Source organism: Rhamphochromis sp. 'chilingali' (genome assembly GCF_963969265.1).
Source record: "Rhamphochromis sp. 'chilingali' genome assembly, chromosome: 13".
Taxonomy (NCBI): Eukaryota; Metazoa; Chordata; class Actinopteri; order Cichliformes; family Cichlidae; genus Rhamphochromis; species Rhamphochromis sp. 'chilingali'.
In genome coordinates, this window is record NC_137940.1 from 29360483 (window position 1) to 29381604 (window position 21122).

Genomic DNA, 21122 nt, shown 5'->3' on the forward strand with positions numbered 1-21122 from the left:
CGTTTAGAAGCAAGAGGACAGCGTCGTAGTGCTGAAACTCCGCTGCGAAACGCGCTGGCCAAGATTTAAGTTTAAATGTGCTTTGGAATTCATACAATGTGTATTTGGCTCGAAAGAAACAGGGGAAGTTTTTTTTAAATGAATATTGCTAGAAACAAACATTATATCGTTAGAAGTATGATGAACTCCCATACAAGACGGGTTTCCAGAACAATGGAGTCTTACGAGAGGTACGTGATCCTCGCTATAATTTTTTCTTTTGCCCGGTACACATCGGCCTCAGTGACTCATTATTCAATACCAGAAGAAATGAAAGAAGGATCCGTCGTGGCTAATCTCGCCACCGATCTGACCCTGGATCTTAAAACACTGAATCAGAGGAAGATGCGTCTTGATATCATCGGGAACAAGAAATATCTGGATGTGAACAAAGAGACTGGTGAGCTGTATGTTGTTGAAAAGATCGACAGGGAATACATTTGCAATACCAAGTCCTCTTGCTATCTAAAATTAGAGGTTATACTAGATAACCCAGTAAGAATATTTAATATAGAAGTAGAAATTCTTGATATAAACGACAACGCCCCACAATTTCGAAGAGACGCCATACATTTGGATATATCTGAAGCGACGGCAAGAGGAGAGAGATTTTCTCTGAGTAATGCAGTCGATCCTGATGTTGGATCCAATTCAGTGAAAACGTACCATTTGAGTGAAAGTGAATTTTTTAACATAGAAGTTCAGACCGGAAGAGATGGATCGAAGTTTGCGGATTTGATCTTGAAAAAGACTTTAGATCGGGAGCAGCAGCCTGTTCATAATTTGATACTCACAGCTGTAGATGGAGGAACACCTGCTCGCTCTGGCACTGCCAGTGTTATTGTACGAGTTTTAGATACAAATGATAACGCACCCACCTTTGATAAAGAAAATCTGAATGTAAAGGTAATGGAAAACTCTCCGATTGGAAGTCTTGTTGTTGATCTTAATGCAACAGATTTAGATGAAGGATCAAATTCTGATATAACATATTCATACAGTTTATATACATCAGAAAAAACACAGGAGACATTTAATCTGAATCCTGCCACTGGTGAAATTACAGTTAAGGGAGTGCTGAACTATGAAGATTTCAGGATTTATGATATGGAAGTTATAGCTGCTGATAAAGGAGCCACCAGTTTAACAGGACAATGCACCATAAAGATTCTAGTAGAAGACATGAATGATAATCACCCAGAAATATCAATTAAATCATTTCAGAGTCCAGTGACTGAAAACATCGAGTTGGACACAGTGATAGCTGTAGTTAGTGTCAGTGATAAAGATTCAGGTGATAATGGAATAGTTGATCTTCGTGTTCCAGATAATATGCCTTTCAAACTGAGGGAGTCCTCTGATAACTATTATGAATTAGTAGTGTCAGAGCCATTAGACCGTGAGAAGGTGCCAGAATATGACATCACTTTCACTGTGACAGACAGAGGCTCTCCTCCTTTATCTGACAATGAAACTATGACTTTAGAGCTGCTGGATGTTAATGACAATGTCCCACAGTTCCCCCAGTCATTTTATACTATACGTGTCATGGAGAATAACGCACCTGGGGCCTTGCTCAGCTCACTCACTGCCTTTGACCCCGACCTCCATGAAAACCAGTATCTAGTTTATTTCATAATAGAGAAGGAGATAGCCAACACATCCATGTCTATGCTGTTCTCCATCAATCCAGAGAACGGTAATCTTTACGCACTCAAAACCTTTGATTATGAGATTGAGAAGGAGTTTCTGTTCCACATCGAGGCCAGAGACTCTGGATCTCCTCCTCTCAGCAGTAACGTGACCGTCCACATCATTATTGTGGACCAGAACGACAATGCTCCTGTTATTGTGTCACCATGGCGTGCACACGGCTCTGTGGTGGAGGAAAAGATCCCCAGATCCACTGATAAAGGATCCCTGATTGCAAAGGTGATAGCCTTAGATACAGACTCTGTGCACAACTCTCGGATCACCTACCAGTTTCTACAGGTGACTGACGCCACCTTGTTTAGTCTGGATCAATACAATGGAGAGATCCGGACTATGAGGATGTTCAGTTACAGAGATCCACGCCACCAGAGACTTGTTGTTGTTGCCAAGGACAATGGAGAGCCTGCTCTCTCTGCTACAGTCACCATCAAGCTGACCACAATGGAGACTGCTGTTAAAGCCTACTCTGACATGACTGAGGAGCCTCTGGAATATGACATCTTCTCAGACATCAACCTGTATTTGGTCATCGGTCTGGGCTCGGTGTCGTTTCTGCTGCTCATCACCATATTGGTCACCATCGTGATCAAGTGTCAGAAACCCAAGCCCAGCAAAGCAGCTCCTCCCTCCAGGAACAGTGTGATCAGTGAGAGGAACTCCACCATCGCAGACTCCACTCTGGTCTCCAATGATGCCTACTGGTACAGTCTGTTTCTAGCAGAGACCAGGAAAGGAAAGTTGGTGGTTAGACAGCCTCTGCCAAAAGGCTCCAGGTACATTGTGTCCAGCATACCGAGAGGGACAGGGCTGACAGACACTAGTGACTCAGCAGCTTCTACTCTACAGGTAAGAATATAATAAACAGATATATTTTTCTTCGTTTTCCCCCCAAATTATTAACATTGATGGTTTCTCATTCATTGTTTCTTTTATGTGTGGGGGCTAATTAACAAAAATAAGTGAGGTCATGAACAAACTTTTTCATTATCTTAAAAAGAACCTGGAGTCAATCATTCACACCTGACAATACAAGAAATAAATTAAAATATTCATAACTTATCTTCATGCCAAGCATTTCAAAACATTATAAAATCCAAAAGGTGGCGCTGTTTGGTCAAGAACAGCTCAGACCATAACGTCATGACTGTGTGTCGTCGCCATTATTGGTTATAGTAAGAGAAGCGACAGTTTCCAGGTCCCGAAACACCCCCGTTCAACGCGTCTTGCTCATTTTACCCTGGGATATAGCTGGGAGTGAATCGGCTGCATATTTTTTAATCAAGGAGGGAAGAGAAATACTGAAAACTGCTATACACGTACAGTATATCGCTTGAAATGCAGTGAAACCTTAAATAACGGGAAAAACGGGTCCCACGCAACAATGAAGTCATTTAAGAGGTATGTTCTGCTCGCCGTTATTTTTAGTTCTGTTCATAGCGTACGGGCCTCAGTGACTCATTACTCCATACCCGAAGAAATGAAGGAAGGGTCAGTTGTTGCTAACCTTGCTACTGATCTCAGCCTAGACGTTAAATCACTCGGTAAGAGGAAGATGCGACTTGACCTTATCGCCAACAAAAAATATCTGGATGTGAACAAAGAGACTGGTGAGCTGTATGTTGTCGAGAAGATTGACAGGGAATATCTTTGTACACAAACGTTTACGGTGTGTTACTTAAAAATGGAAGTAATACTAGAAAATCCATTGAGAATATTTAATATTGAACTGGAAATTTTGGATATAAACGACAACGCCCCACAATTCCGAAGAGACGCCATACACTTGGATATATCTGAATCAACGCCTACAGGAGAAAGATTCTCTTTGAGCAATGCCGTTGATCCCGATGTGGGCAGCAATTTAGTGAAAACGTACCATTTAAGTGAAAGTGAACAATTTACAATTGAAGTTCAGACCGGAAGAGATGGATCGAAGTTTGCGGATTTGATCTTGAAACAAACATTAGATCGTGAGAAGCAGGCTGTTCATAACTTGATACTCACAGCTGTAGATGGAGGAAAACCTGCTCGTTCTGGCACTGCCAGTGTTATTGTTCATGTTTTAGACACAAATGACAATCCACCTATATTTGGTCAATCAGTCTATAATGTAAAAATAATGGAAAATTCTCCGATTGGAAGTCTTGTTATTGATCTTAATGCAACAGACTTAGATGAAGGATCAAATTCTGATATAACATATTCATACAGTTTATATACATCAGAAAAAACACAGGAGACATTTAATCTGAATCCTGCCACTGGTGAAATTACAGTTAAGGGAGTGCTGAACTATGAAGATTTCAGGATTTATGATATGGAAGTTATAGCTGCTGATAAAGGAGCCACCAGTTTAACAGGACAATGCACCATAAAGATTCTAGTTGAAGACATGAATGATAATCACCCAGAAATATCAATTAAATCATTTCAGAGTCCAGTGACTGAAAACATCGAGTTAGACACAGTGATAGCTGTAGTTAGTGTCAGTGATAAAGATTCAGGTGATAATGGAATAGTTGATCTTCGTGTTCCAGATAATATGCCTTTCAAACTGAGGGAGTCCTCTGATAACTATTATGAATTAGTAGTGTCGGAGCCATTAGACCGTGAGAAGGTGCCAGAATATGACATCACTTTCACTGTGACAGACAGAGGCTCTCCTCCTTTATCTGACAATGAAACTATGACTTTAGAGCTGCTCGATGTTAATGATAATGTCCCACAGTTCCCCCAGTCATTTTATACTATACGTGTCATGGAGAATAACGCACCTGGGGCCTTGCTCAGCTCACTCACTGCCTTTGACCCCGACCTCCATGAAAACCAGTATCTAGTTTATTTCATAATAGAGAAGGAGATAGCCAACACATCCATGTCCATGTTGTTCTCCATCAATCCAGAGAACGGTAATCTTTACGCACTCAAAACCTTTGATTATGAGATTGAGAAGGAGTTTCTGTTCCACATCGAGGCCAGAGACTCTGGATCTCCTCCTCTCAGCAGTAACGTGACCGTCCACATCATTATTGTGGACCAGAACGACAATGCTCCGGTTATTGTGTCTCCGTGGCGTGCACACGGCTCTGTGGTGGAGGAAAAGATCCCCAGATCCACTGATAAAGGCTCCCTGGTTGCCAAGGTGATAGCCTTAGACACTGACTCTGTGCACAACTCTCGGATCACCTACCAGTTTCTACAGGTGACTGACGCCACCTTGTTTAGTCTGGACCAATACAATGGAGAGATCCGGACTATGAGGATGTTCAGTTACAGAGATCCACGCCACCAGAGACTGGTTGTTGTTGCCAAGGACAACGGAGAGCCTGCTCTCTCTGCTACAGTCACCATCAAGCTGACCACAATGGAGACTGCTGTTAAAGCCTACTCTGACATGACTGAGGAGCCTCTGGAATATGACATCTTCTCAGACATCAACCTGTATTTGGTCATCGGTCTGGGCTCAGTGTCGTTTCTGCTGCTCATCACCATATTGGTCACCATCGTGATCAAGTGTCAGAAACCCAAGCCCAGCAAAGCAGCTCCTCCCTCCAGGAACAGTGTGATCAGTGAGAGGAACTCCACCATCGCAGACTCCACTCTGGTCTCCAACGATGCCTACTGGTACAGTCTGTTTCTAGCAGAGACCAGGAAAGGAAAGCTGGTGGTTAGACAGCCTCTGCCAAAGGGCTCCAGGTACATTGTGTCCAGCATACCGAGAGGGACAGGGCTGACAGACACAAGTGACTCAGCAGCTTCTACTCTGCAGGTAGGAAGTTAATGCACAGATATGGTATTTTATTTACACAAAAACATATAAATATCAATTGTTAGTACATTTTTTCTTTTAACCCTTGACTTCATTTATTAAAACATTCTAGTGAATTATTCGAAAATCTCAGAAATTATCATGAGGTACCATTTTCAGATGCATTGCAAACCTAATATTTTGAACTATTCACCTAATTTTTCTAAATGACTTATTATTATTATTATTATTATTATTATTATTATTATTATTATTATTATTAATATTATATTAACTCGTGTTCATCCATAACTTAGTTGCAGTGATCACATAAACTTTCAAAACCGTCCATGAGGCACCAGTGTCGCATGCACAACCTAGTATACAACGAAGAAATGAATAACTGCTATAAATACGTTTTTTTAATTTATGTTTCTTCAATAGGGGTGAATAACACTTTAAACAATATATATTTAATTTAATACTTGGTATTTATTAGTGGTAAGAAAAACAAAACAAACAGAAAAAACCCCAGGAGTGACTCACTGCTTTATCTAAAGGGTCACCAACATGAATAATTAGAAAACCATAAACCACAGGAGAATAAGTTGAAAAGTAAATAATCTTAATTGAATTATATTTGTAAATAATCTGCACATTTTCAGTGACATGTCGTTTCCACTGTTACATTTTTGAAGCGATTGGACGTAATAATCTGCACGCATATACTTTGTATAAACTATGAATGTAATTTTCAAAATTACTAAATTTAAGCCCACTGAAAGGAAATAAACGAATTTAACCCAAGTGATCCCACCTCATTAGTTGTGATATATATATATATCTGTGTGTGTGTGTGTGTGTGTGTATAGCAACGCCTGGCAGTTTACGGTCCGCACTGCATACATGCATGAAAGAAGTATGAATCGAAAATAATTTTTTGGCATATCATGTTCAACGTAGTTAGGAAGATCTTGTAAAATCAAAGGGGTGGCGCTATTCTATAACTAAAAAGCCGACACACGGACGTCATGCTAGAACACCGTAGTGGTCTGAGAAAAGAGGTAAAAAGCGGACAGCTCCGTAGTGCTGAAGGTCCCCTCCGTGGGGTGCTGGCATTATTTTGACAAGGAAAAGGTCGATATTGAAATGCATGTTTGCCTGTGATGAAAGAAAGAATATCAAAACTGAATATTGCTGGAATAATATACTTGATGGTTCGAAGAGCAATTAACTCACTTAAAAGACGGGTTTCCAGAACAATGGGGTTCCATAAGAGGTATGTGCTGCTTGCTGTTATTTTCTCTTCTGTTCGATACACATCGGCCTCAGTGACTCATTATTCAATACCAGAAGAATTGAAAGAAGGATCCGTCGTGGCTAATCTCGCCACCGATCTCAGCCTGGATGTTAAAACACTGAATCAGAGGAAGATGCGTCTTGATATCATCGCAAACAAGAAATATCTGGATGTGAACAAAGAGACTGGTGAGCTGTATGTTGTTGAAAAGATCGACAGGGAACATATTTGCACGACCAAATCGTCAGCGTCTTGCTATCTAAGATTAGAGGTAATACTAGAAAATCCAGTACGAATATTTAACATGGAAGTAGAAATTCTTGACATGAACGACAACGCCCCGCAATTTCGACGAGAGACTATTCATTTAGACATATCTGAATCAACGCCTACAGGAGAAAGATTCTCTTTGAGCAATGCCGTTGATCCTGATGTGGGCAGTAATTCAGTGAAAACGTACCATTTAAGTGAAAGTGAACAATTTACAATTGAAGTTCAGACCGGAAGAGATGGATCAAAGTTTGCGAATTTGATATTAAAACAGACATTAGATCGGGAGCAGCAGGCTGTTCATAATTTGATACTCACAGCTGTAGATGGAGGAACACCTGCTCGTTCTGGAACTGCCAGTGTTATTGTACGAGTTTTAGATACAAATGATAACGCACCCACCTTTGAAAAAGACAATCTGAGTGTTAAAATAATGGAAAACTCTCCGACAGGAAGTATTGTTGTTCATTTAAATGCAACAGATTTAGATGAAGGATCAAATTCTGATATAACATATTCATACAGTTTATACACGTCAGAAAAAGCACAGGAGACATTTAATCTGAATCCTGCCACTGGTGAAATTACAGTTAAGGGAGTGCTGAACTATGAAGATTTCAGGATTTATGATATGGAAGTTATAGCTGCTGATAAAGGAGCCACCAGTTTATCAGGACAATGTACCATAAAGATTCTAGTTGAAGACATGAATGATAATCACCCAGAAATATCAATTAAATCATTTCAGAGTCCAGTGACTGAAAACATCGAGTTGGACACAGTGATAGCTGTAGTTAGTGTCAGTGATAAAGATTCAGGTGATAATGGAATAGTTGATCTTCATATTCCAGATAATATGCCTTTCAAACTGAGGGAGTCCTCTGATAACTATTATGAATTAGTAGTGTCGGAGCCATTAGACCGTGAGAAGGTGCCGGAATATGACATCACTTTCACTGTGACAGACAGAGGCTCTCCTCCTTTATCTGACAATGAAACTATGACTTTAGAGCTGCTGGATGTTAATGACAATGTCCCACAGTTCCCCCAGTCATTTTATACTATACGTGTCATGGAGAATAACGCACCTGGGGCCTTGCTCAGCTCACTCACTGCCTTTGACCCCGACCTCCATGAAAACCAGTATCTAGTTTATTTCATAATAGAGAAGGAGATAGCCAACACATCCATGTCCATGTTGTTCTCCATCAATCCAGAGAACGGTAATCTTTACGCACTCAAAACCTTTGATTATGAGATTGAGAAGGAATTTCTGTTCCACATCGAGGCCAGAGACTCTGGATCTCCTCCTCTCAGCAGTAACGTGACCGTCCACATCATTATTGTGGACCAGAACGACAATGCTCCCGTTATTGTGTCACCGTGGCGTGCACACGGCTCTGTGGTGGAGGAAAAGATCCCCAGATCCACTGATAAAGGATCCCTGATTGCCAAGGTGATAGCCTTAGATACAGACTCTGTGCACAACTCTCGGATCACCTACCAGTTTTTACAGGTGACTGACGCCACCTTGTTCAGTCTGGACCAATACAACGGAGAGATCCGGACTATGAGGATGTTCAGTTACAGAGATCCACGCCACCAGAGACTTGTTGTTGTTGCCAAGGACAATGGAGAGCCTGCTCTTTCTGCTACAGTCACCATCAAGCTGACCACAATGGAGACTGCTGTTAAAGCCTACTCTGACATGACCGAGGAGCCTCTGGAATATGACATCTTCTCAGACATCAACCTGTATTTGGTCATCGGTCTGGGCTCGGTGTCATTTCTGCTGCTCATCACCATATTGGTCACCATCGTGATCAAGTGTCAGAAACCCAAGCCCAGCAAAGCAGCTCCTCCCTCCAGGAACAGTGTGATCAGTGAGAGGAACTCCACCATCGCAGACTCCACTCTGGTCTCCAACGATGCCTACTGGTACAGTCTGTTTCTAGCAGAGACCAGGAAAGGAAAGCTGGTGGTTAGACAGCCTCTGCCAAAGGGCTCCAGGTACATTGTGTCCAGCATACCGAGAGGGACAGGACTGACAGACACTAGTGACTCAGCAGCTTCTACTCTGCAGGTAGGAATCCAGTGTTCGCCTTTGCAGTAATTTCTCTGCTTTATAAACCTTATTATTTGTATTTGTAACATGTACAAAACAGCGGATTCTCGTTTTACATGCTATACTTTTTCAGGTAAATAAATATAATTGACTTTGGTAAAAATGCAAAATACATTTTTTCTATTATCAAAACTAATCTCACGAAATATAAAATGAATACTTCATTGTCTTTATTTTTATTTTTTTTACTTTTTCCCCTACCTTTAACACAAGTAAAATGTGGTATGATATTTTCGGTGGCGCTGTTCCGTCCATAAAAGGCCAGCCCATCAACGTAGTCACAATGCTAACTACGTCTGAGCGAATCGGAAAAAAGACCAAACAGCTCCGTGGTGCTGAAAGTGCGAAAACGCACTAGCAAACTTTACAGCGGAAAAAACGGTGCGATAAAATTCAGTTTGAACGTGTTTCGAGTAGAATAGGTCTCAGCGCAAATTAGTATTGCTAGAAACGTCAAATATTCCGAGTGAAATAATATGATTGGATACAAAACCAGGGGTGCTTTTGTAACAATGGAGTCGTCGGAAAGGTACGTGCTGCTCAGTCTTTTCCTGTTTTCGATCGTCAATCCACTGTCGGCCTCAGTGACTCATTATTCGATACCAGAAGAAATGAAAGAAGGATCTGTCGTGGCTAATCTCGCCACCGATCTGACCCTGGATCTTAAAACACTGAATCAGAGGAAGATGCGTCTTGATATCATCGCGAACAAGAAATATCTGGATGTGAACAAAGAGACTGGTGAGCTGTATGTTGTTGAGAAGATCGACAGGGAATACATTTGCAATACCAAGTCCTCTTGCTATCTGAAACTAGAGGTTATACTAGAAAGCCCGTTACGAATATTTAATATCGAAATAGAAATCCTTGACATGAACGACAACGCCCCGCAATTTCGACGAGACGCCATACATTTGGATATATCTGAAGTTACAGCAAGAGGAGAGAGATTTTCTCTGAGTAATGCAGTCGATCCTGATGTTGGATCCAATTCAGTGAAAACATACTATCTGAGTGAAAGTGAATATTTTAATATAGAAGTTCAGACCGGAAGAGATGGATCGAAGTTTGCAGAATTAATTCTAACAAAGACATTAGACCGAGAGCAGCAGCCTGTTCATAATTTGATACTCACAGCTGTAGATGGAGGAACACCCGTTCGTTCTGGCACTGCCAGTGTTATTGTTCATGTTCTGGACACTAATGACAATCCACCTACGTTTGATAAAGACAATCTGAGTGTAAATTTAATGGAAAACTCTCCGATTGGAAGTCTTGTTGTTCATTTAAATGCAACAGACTTAGATGAAGGATCAAATTCTGATATAACATATTCATACAGTTTATATACATCAGAAAAAACACAGGAGACATTTAATCTGAATCCTGCCACTGGTGAAATTACAGTTAAGGGAGTGCTGAACTATGAAGATTTCAGGATGTATGATATGGAAGTTATAGCTGCTGATAAAGGAGCCACCAGTTTAACAGGACAATGCACCATAAAGATTCTAGTTGAAGACATGAATGATAATCACCCAGAAATATCAATTAAATCATTTCAGAGTCCAGTGACTGAAAACATCGAGTTAGACACAGTGATAGCTGTAGTTAGTGTCAGTGATAAAGATTCAGGTGATAATGGAATAGTTGATCTTCATATTCCAGATAATATGCCTTTCAAACTGAGGGAGTCCTCTGATAACTATTTTGAATTAGTAGTGTCGGAGCCTTTAGACCGTGAGAAGGTGCCAGAATATGACATCACTTTCACTGTGACAGACAGAGGCTCTCCTCCTTTATCTGACAATGAAACTATGACTTTAGAGCTGCTGGATGTTAATGACAATGTCCCACAGTTCCCCCAGTCATTTTATACTATACGTGTCATGGAGAATAACGCACCTGGGGCCTTGCTCAGCTTACTCACTGCCTTTGACCCCGACCTCCATGAAAACCAGTATCTAGTTTATTTCATAATAGAGAAGGAGATAGCCAACACATCCATGTCCATGCTGTTCTCCATCAATCCAGAGAACGGTAATCTTTACGCACTCAAAACCTTTGATTATGAGATTGAGAAGGAGTTTCTGTTCCACATCGAGGCCAGAGACTCTGGCTCTCCTCCTCTCAGCAGTAATGTGACCGTCCACGTCATTATTGTGGACCAGAACGACAATGCTCCAGTTATTGTGTCTCCGTGGCGTGCACACGGCTCTGTGGTGGAGGAAAAGATCCCCAGATCCACTGATAAAGGATCCCTGATTGCCAAGGTGATAGCGTTAGATACAGACTCTGTGCACAACTCTCGGATCACCTACCAGTTTCTACAGGTGACTGACGCCACCTTGTTCAGTCTGGACCAATACAACGGAGAGATCCGGACTATGAGGATGTTCAGTTACAGAGATCCACGCCACCAGAGACTGGTTGTTGTTGCCAAGGACAATGGAGAGCCTGCTCTCTCTGCTACAGTCACCATCAAGCTGACCACAATGGAGACTGCTGTTAAAGCCTACTCTGACATGACTGAGGAGCCTCTGGAATATGACATCTTCTCAGACATCAACCTGTATTTGGTCATCGGTCTGGGCTCAGTGTCGTTTCTGCTGCTCATCACCATATTGGTCACCATCGTGATCAAGTGTCAGAAACCCAAGCCCAGCAAAGCAGCTCCTCCCTCCAGGAACAGTGTGATCAGTGAGAGGAACTCCACCATCGCAGACTCCACTCTGGTCTCCAACGATGCCTACTGGTACAGTCTGTTTCTAGCAGAGACCAGGAAAGGAAAGCTGGTGGTTAGACAGCCTCTGCCAAAAGGCTCCAGGTACATTGTGTCCAGCATACCAAGAGGGACAGGACTGACAGACACTAGTGACTCAGCAGCTTCTACTCTACAGGTAGGAATTTAATTCACAGACATGGTATTTTAGCTACATCGCTAATATATGTAAATTAATTACTATAATTTTAATGTTCCTTTTTTCCTCAACGTGATCTGCTAACAATTTTCAGTTAACTAATATAAAATGTCATAAGTTATCATGAGGGTACCACTATTAAATTCACTACTTAGTACATAACCAATAATCCATCATCATAATTCAGCAGGTTTTATTGTGTAAAAGTCTTGTCCTCAAAGGTCAAGTCTGCATTTCAAAGAACAGTCTAAAAACCTGCGCTGTTAGCAGCGAAAATAACTTATATTTAGTCAAAAATGCTGCATCCACGATCCACAAAGTTTAACTTTTTCATGACTTATTCAAGTTTATTGATTTTTATACATATATATTTTTATGTTATTACTGTTAGCATAGTCATTTTTTTTCTTATTTAACAATCAGTTTTAGGTGCGCCGTTATCTTCATGTTGTTAGAGTAACTTAATCTCAACTAACTTCTCTGGCTGTGGCCATTCTTCAGAGCCATTTCCTCCCTGTTCTTGTTTTTGTGGAAATAAAATGTAATATCATGTATTTTCAATATTTTTCCTGTGCATTCTGTATATGCAATATTGGCAACTCGTGCATTTATGATTAATACAATTGAGTACTTTTTCTATCTCTAATAATTTGTTTTTATTAGTGGTAAAGAGCGACTAGATCACGACGTCATCTAAACAACCATGGTCATGGAGATATGCGTTCAGAATCATTAGATCTATTATGAGAAATTATATAAGGTAATGACAACTCGAAGTGCTACCATATTTGAAAATCGTCTGCAGTATTTCCGTGATATTTCGTTTTATAATGCAGAAATCGTGAGGTCATTAAGGTTCATCGTTTTGACTGGTCAATTGCGTCTGAAATTTGATTGTTGATTGTTTTTTCAGCAATAATCAATTTGAAGTCATTTAATGTACTAAACGAGCATCGTTTATGTTTTGGGACCACCATTAACGGTACCCAGGTCCGTGTGTATTAAAAACAAAAATATATGCAAAAACAAACGAAAATCAAGAATAATTTGAAGACGTGTGGTGTTCATTGCGTTTCAAAGACTCTGACAGAATCTCAGGGGTGGCGCTATTCTATCAGTAAAATGCAAAGCAAAGAACATAAAAGCAGAAAAGCGTGATGGTCTTCGCACATTTAGAAGCAAGAGGACAGCGTCGTAGTGCTGAAACTCCGCTGCGAAAAGCGCTGGCCAAGATTTAGCTTAAATGTACTTTGGAATTCACACTATGTGCGTTGGGCTCAGAAGAAAGAGAGAAATTTTTTAAATGAATATTGCTGGAAACAAACATTATATATGATGAACTCCCATACAAGACGGGTTTCCAGAACAATGGAGTCTTACGAGAGGTACGTGATCCTCGCTATAATTTTTTCTTTTGCTCGGTGCACATCGGCCTCAGTGACTCATTATTCAATACCAGAAGAAATGAAAGAAGGATCCGTCGTGGCTAATCTCGCCACCGACCTCGGGCTGGATATGAAAACTCTGAATCAGAGGAAGATGCGTCTTGATATCATCGCGAACAAGAAATATTTAGACCTAAACAAAGAGACTGGTGAGCTGTATGTTGTAGAGAAAATCGACAGAGAGCATATTTGCCCTACAAAGTCATTAGCGTCCTGCTATCTAAAATTAGAGGTTATACTAGATAACCCAGTAAGAATATTTAATATAGAAGTAGAAATTCTTGATATAAACGACAACGCCCCACAATTTCGAAGAGACGCCATACATTTGGATATATCTGAAGCGACGTCAAGAGGAGAGAGATTTTCTCTGAGTAATGCAGTCGATCCGGATGTCGGATCCAATTCAGTGAAAACATACTATCTGAGTGAAAGTGAATATTTTAATATAGAAGTTCAGACCGGAAGAGATGGATCAAAGTTTGCGGATTTGATCTTGAAAAAGACTTTAGATCGAGAGAAGAAACCTGTTCACAATTTGATACTCACAGCTATAGATGGAGGAACACCTGCTCGTTCTGGCACTGCAAGTGTTATTGTACGAGTTTTAGATACAAATGATAACACACCCACCTTTGATAAAGACAATATGAACATTAAAATGATGGAAAACTCTCCGATTGGAAGTCTTGTTGTTGATCTTAATGCAACAGACTTAGATGAAGGGTTAAATTCTGATATAACATATTCGTACAGTTTATATACATCAGAAAAAACACAGGAGACATTTAATCTGAATCCTACCACTGGTGAAATTACAGTTAAGGGAGTGCTGAACTATGAAGATTTCAGGATTTATGATATGGAAGTTATAGCTGCTGATAAAGGAGCCACCAGTTTAACAGGACAATGCGCCATAAAGATTCTAGTTGAAGACATGAATGATAATCACCCAGAAATATCAATTAAATCATTTCAGAGTCCAGTGACTGAAAACATCGAGTTGGACACAGTGATAGCTGTAGTTAGTGTCAGTGATAAAGATTCAGGTGATAATGGAATAGTTGATCTTTATATTCCAGATAATATGCCTTTCAAACTGAGGGAGTCCTCTGATAACTATTATGAATTAGTAGTGTCGGAGCCATTAGACCGTGAGAAGGTGCCAGAATATGACATCACTTTCACTGTGACAGACAGAGGCTCTCCTCCTTTATCTGACAATGAAACTATGACTTTAGAGCTGCTGGATGTTAATGATAATGTCCCACAGTTCCTCCAGTCGTTTTATACTATACGTGTCATGGAGAATAACGCACCTGGGGCCTTGCTCAGCTCACTCACTGCCTTTGACCCCGACCTCCATGAAAACCAGTATCTAGTTTATTTCATAATAGAGAAGGAGATAGCTAACACATCCATGTCTATGCTGTTCTCCATCAATCCAGAGAACGGTAATCTTTACGCACTCAAAACCTTTGATTATGAGATTGAGAAGGAGTTTCTGTTCCACATCGAGGCCAGAGACTCTGGCTCTCCTCCTCTCAGCAGTAACGTGACCGTCCACATCATTATCGTGGACCAGAACGACAATGCTCCAGTTATTGTGTCTCCGTGGCGTGCACACGGCTCTGTGGTGGAGGAAAAGATCCCCAGATCCACTGATAAAGGATCCCTGATTGCAAAGGTGATAGCGTTAGATACAGACTCTGTGCACAACTCTCGGATCACCTACCAGTTTCTACAGGTGACTGACGCCACCTTGTTCAGTCTGGACCAATACAATGGAGAGATCCGGACTATGAGGATGTTCAGTTACAGAGATCCACGCCACCAGAGACTTGTTGTTGTTGCCAAGGACAACGGAGAGCCTGCTCTCTCTGCTACAGTCACCATCAAGCTGACCACAATGGAGACTGCTGTTAAAGCCTACTCTGACATGACTGAGGAGCCTCTGGAATATGACATCTTCTCAGACATCAACCTGTATTTGGTCATCGGTCTGGGCTCGGTGTCATTTCTGCTGCTCATCACCATATTGGTCACCATCGTGATCAAGTGTCAGAAACCCAAGCCCAGCAAAGCAGCTCCTCCCTCCAGGAACAGTGTGATCAGTGAGAGGAACTCCACCATCGCAGACTCCACTCTGGTCTCCAACGATGCCTACTGGTACAGTCTGTTTCTAGCAGAGACCAGGAAAGGAAAGCTGGTGGTTAGACAACCTCTGCCAAAGGGCTCCAGGTACATTGTGTCCAGCATACCAAGAGGGACAGGGCTGACAGACACTAGTGACTCAGCAGCTTCTACTCTACAGGTAGGAAGTTAATGCATAGATATGGTATTTTATTTACACAATAACATATAAATATCAATTATTTTCATTATAATTTTTATTTCCCCCTCGACTTCATTTATTAAAACATTCTAGTAAATCATTCTAAAATCTCAGAAATTATCATGAGGTAGCATTTTCAGATGCATTACAAACATAATATTTTAAATTATTCTCCTAATTTTTCTAAATGTATTATTATTATTATTATTATTATTATTGTATCAACTCGTGTTCATGCATAACTTAGTTTCAGTGATCACATAAACGTTCAAATCCTTGCTGGAGGCACCAGTGTCGCATCCATAAAGTAGTATACAACGAAGAAATTAATACCTTCAATAAATACGTTTTTTGATTCATGTTTTTTCAATAGGGGTGAATAAGACTTTTTTTTTAATATACATTTAATTTAATATTTGGTATTGATTGGTGGTAAAAGACACACACACACACACACACACACACACACACACACACACACACACACACACACACACACACACACACACACACACACACACACACACACAGGAGTGACTCACTGCTTTATCTAACGGGTCTCCAACATGAATAGTTAGAAAAACATAGAACACAGGAGAATAAGTGGAAAAGCAAATAATCATAAATGAATTATATTTATAAATAATCTGCACATATTCAGTGACGTGTCGTTTCCACTTTTACATTTTTTAAGCGAATGGACGTAATAATTTGCACGCATAAACTGTGTATTAACTATGAATGTAATTTTCAAAATTACTAAATTTAAGCCCACTTAAAGGGAATAAACTAATTTAACCCGAGTGATCCCACCTCATTAGTTGTTATACACACACACACACACACACACACACACACACACACACACACACACACACACACACACACACACACACACATACATATATATATATATATATATATATATATATATATATATATATATATATTACGGTCCGCACTGCATACATACATGAAACAATTGTGAGTCGAAAATAATTTTTTGGCATATCATGTTCAACGTAGTTAGGAAGATCTTGTAAAATCAAAGGGGTGGCGCTATTCTATAACTAAAAAGCCGACACACGGACGTCATGTAAGAACAGCGTGGTGGTCTGAGAAAAGCGATAAACAAGCGGACTGCTCCGTAGTGCTGAAGGTCCCCTCCGTGGGGCGCTGGCATTATTTTGAGAAGGAAAAGGTCGATATTGAAATGCATGTTTGCCTGTGATGAAAGACAGAATATCAAAACTGAATATTGCTGGAATAATATACTTGATCGTTCGAAGAGCAATTAACTCACTTAAAGACGGGTTTCCAGAACAATGGGGTTCCATAAGAGGTATGTGCTGCTTGCTGTTATTTTCTCTTTTGTTCGATACACATCGGCCTCAGCGACTCATTATTCAATACCAGAAGAATTGAAGGAAGGATCCGTCGTGGCTAATCTCGCCACCGATCTCAGCCTGGATGTTAAAACACTGAATCAGAGGAAGATGCGTCTTGATATCATCGCAAACAAGAAATATCTGGATGTGAACAAAGAGACTGGTGAGCTGTATGTTGTTGAAAAGATCGACAGGGAACATATTTGCAATACAAAGTCCTCAATGTCTTGCTATCTAAGATTAGAGGTAATACTAGAAAATCCAGTACGAATATTTAACATGGAAGTTGAAATTCTTGACATGAACGACAACGCCCCGCAATTTCGAAGAGAGACTATTCATTTAGACATAACTGAATCAACGCCTACAGGAGAAAGATTCTCCTTGAGCAATGCCGTTGATCCTGATGTGGGCAGTAATTCAGTGAAAACGTACCATTTAAGTGAAAGTGAACAATTTACAATTGAAGTTCAGACCGGAAGAGATGGATCAAAATTTGCGGATTTGATATTAAAACAGACATTAGATCGGGAGCAGCAGGCTGTTCATAATTTGATACTCACAGCTGTAGATGGAGGAACACCTGCTCGTTCTGGCACTGCAAGTGTTATTGTACGAGTTTTAGATACAAATGATAACGCACCCACCTTTGAAAAAGACAATCTGAGTGTTAAAATAATGGAAAACTCTCCGACAGGAAGTATTGTTGTTCATTTAAATGCAACAGATTTAGATGAAGGATCAAATTCTGATATAACATATTCATACAGTTTATATACATCAGAAAAAACACAGGAGACATTTAATCTGAATCCAGCCACTGGTGAAATTACAGTTAAGGGACTGCTGAACTATGAAGATTTCAGGATTTATGATATGGAAGTTATAGCTGCTGATAAAGGAGCCAGCAGTTTAACAGGACAATGCACCATAAAGATTCTAGTTGAAGACATGAATGATAATCATCCAGAAATATCAATTAAATCATTTCAGAGTCCAGTGACTGAAAACATCGAGTTGGACACAGTGATAGCTGTAGTTAGTGTCAGTGATAAAGATTCAGGTGATAATGGAATAGTTGATCTTCATATTCCAGATAATATGCCTTTCAAACTGAGGGAGTCCTCTGATAACTATTTTGAATTAGTAGTGTCGGAGCCATTAGACCGTGAGAAGGTGCCAGAATATGACATCACTTTCACTGTGACAGACAGAGGCTCTCCTCCTTTATCTGACAATGAAACTATGACTTTAGAGCTGCTGGATGTTAATGACAATGTCCCACAGTTCCCCCAGTCATTTTATACTATACGTGTCATGGAGAATAACGCACCTGGGGCCTTGCTCAGCTTACTCACTGCCTTTGACCCCGACCTCCATGAAAACCAGTATCTAGTTTATTTCATAATAGAGAAGGAGATAGCCAACACCTCAATGTCTATGCTGTTCTCCATCAATCCAGAGAACGGTAATCTTTATGCACTCAAAACCTTTGATTATGAGATTGAGAAGGAGTTTCTGTTCCACATCGAGGCCAGAGACTCTGGCTCTCCTCCTCTCAGCAGTAACGTGACCGTCCACATCATTATTGTGGACCAGAATGACAATGCTCCGGTTATTGTGTCTCCGTGGCGTGCACACGGCTCTGTGGTGGAGGAAAAGATCCCCAGATCCACTGATAAAGGCTCCCTGGTTGCCAAGGTGATAGCCTTAGACAATGACTCTGTGCACAACTCTCGGATCACCTACCAGTTTCTACAGGTGACTGACGCCACCTTGTTTAGTCTGGATCAATACAATGGAGAGATCCGGACTATGAGGATGTTCAGTTACAGAGATCCACGCCACCAGAGACTTGTTGTTGTTGCCAAGGACAATGGAGAGCCTGCGCTCTCTGCTACAGTCACCATCAAGCTGACCACAATGGAGACTGCTGTTAAAGCCTACTCTGACATGACTGAGGAGCCTCTGGAATATGACATCTTCTCAGACATCAACCTGTATTTGGTCATCGGTCTGGGCTCGGTGTCATTTCTGCTGCTCATCACTATATTGGTCACCATCGTGATCAAGTGTCAGAAACCCAAGCCCAGCAAAGCAGCTCCTCCCTCCAGGAACAGTGTGATCAGTGAGAGGAACTCCACCATCGCAGACTCCACTCTGGTCTCCAACGATGCCTACTGGTACAGTCTGTTTCTAGCAGAGACCAGGAAAGGAAAGCTGGTGGTTAGACAGCCTCTGCCAAAGGGCTCCAGGTACATTGTGTCCAGCATACCGAGAGGGACAGGACTGACAGACACTAGTGACTCAGCAGCTTCTACTCTGCAGGTGAGGCACTTTTTTGAGTCACCCTGATTGGGTATAATATCATTCAGAAAATGTTCATTTTATAACCCAGTACTGGATTAAATAGCTTTATTCCCAAGCATTAATTTAGAAATGGTCCCTTTGTTTGAGATGCAAATTTTATTAAATGTCATCCTTATTATTCACACTCATGGTCTTTTATATGCAGGACAGTTCAGTGATGTCCTATCCTAAAATCTTTATTCGACATTTAGTTCAATGTAGTTATCTAAAGCAAACTGATGAAACATACTATTTTAGGTGAAACAAACGTTTTCCCTTTTTGCAGTTTATATAAAATATTTTGGAAATAAAAAGAGACGTTTTACAGAAAATGATATGAATATACTTATTCTATGTCGTGCAGCGACCCATTCAAGTGAAAATAAAAAAAGTAAAATACTCCCATGAAAACGCATCTTCCACATCAGCCGTGTAAATCATTACGAATAAACTTCCTAAGCATTTCTTAGTGTTTAAGTTTAATCTTGGGGCAAATTAGTAAATTATTTTTGCATTAAAAAATATTGTGTGATGGCCATTTTATTTCAGGCAGAGGCGCTGTTTCCCAATCTAACTTACGGGACAATAGTGACATCTCGATCGCCACCCCAGTAAAATTTTAAATAAGAGGAAGAGAACGGAAAACGAGCAGCTCCTGGTGAATTTGGATTTCAAGGATTTCCAGACACTGTACTTGCATTTTCGGGGGAGATTTAACTGACGCCTACCTCTTCTTTAAAGCCCACTTGTTTTAAATTGCTTAAGAAAAGAAAGGTCGTAGTAAGAATGAAGGGATTTGTCTGCTTTGGACACTGGAGAAGGTATGTGCTGATATTCATTCTCCTCGCTTCCAATATAAAGTGCACTGCAGCTGTGACACACTACTCTGTTCCCGAGGAACTGGAAGAAGGCTCTGTTGTAGCAAATCTAGCCGGGGATTTGGGAATAGATGTGAAGACACTGGTCGAACGGAAAATGCGTCTAGAGATCATTGCAAATAGAAAATATCTGGACGTGAACAAAGAAACAGGGGAGCTGTACATTGTTGAACGAATTGACAGAGAATCTCTCTGTCCCGCTAAGACGTCATGTTATCTGAAAATGGAGGCAATAATCGAAAATCCCAAAAGAATTTTTTACATAGAATTGGAGATAATGGACATAAACGATAACGCGCCCCACTTCAGAAGAGACACCATAGATTTAGACATTTCAGAAGGGACAGAGGCTGGAGAGCGTTTTTCAGTGAGCAACGCAGTTGATCCAGATGTTGGATCGAACTCCGTAAAAGCCTACCACTTGAGTGAGAGTGATTATTTCACTATCGAAATTCAAACAGGAAGAGATGGATCAAAATTTGCTGATTTGATCCTTACAAAAAAACTAAATCGAGAAGAACGCGCTGCTCATAATTTAATTCTTACGGCCGTAGATGGCGGTATACCGCCTAGTTCAGGAACTGCTACTGTTTTTGTTCACGTTTTAGATA

General features: G+C 40.6%; 2 protein-coding genes across 2 annotated transcripts; both read left to right on the plus strand.

Moving 5' to 3' along the window:
* Nucleotides 1-2947: 2947 nt before the first annotated feature.
* Nucleotides 2948-9183, plus strand: LOC308408785 (protocadherin beta-16-like; the record flags this gene model as incomplete). The annotated part of the gene is made up of 2 exons (XM_080901194.1): nucleotides 2948-5521; nucleotides 8083-9183. Exons 1-2 carry the CDS (start codon nucleotides 3134-3136, stop codon nucleotides 9181-9183), a joined length of 3489 nt encoding a protein of 1162 aa, XP_080757320.1. The 5' UTR covers nucleotides 2948-3133.
* Nucleotides 9184-9707: 524 nt separating this feature from the next.
* On the plus strand, nucleotides 9708-15887 carry LOC308408786 (protocadherin beta-8-like; the record flags this gene model as incomplete). The annotated part of the gene is made up of 2 exons (XM_080901195.1): nucleotides 9708-12095; nucleotides 14805-15887. The coding sequence occupies 2 exons, from the start codon at nucleotides 9708-9710 to the stop codon at nucleotides 15885-15887; spliced, it is 3471 nt and encodes a 1156-aa protein (XP_080757321.1).
* Between the last annotated feature and the right edge of the window lie 5235 nt (nucleotides 15888-21122).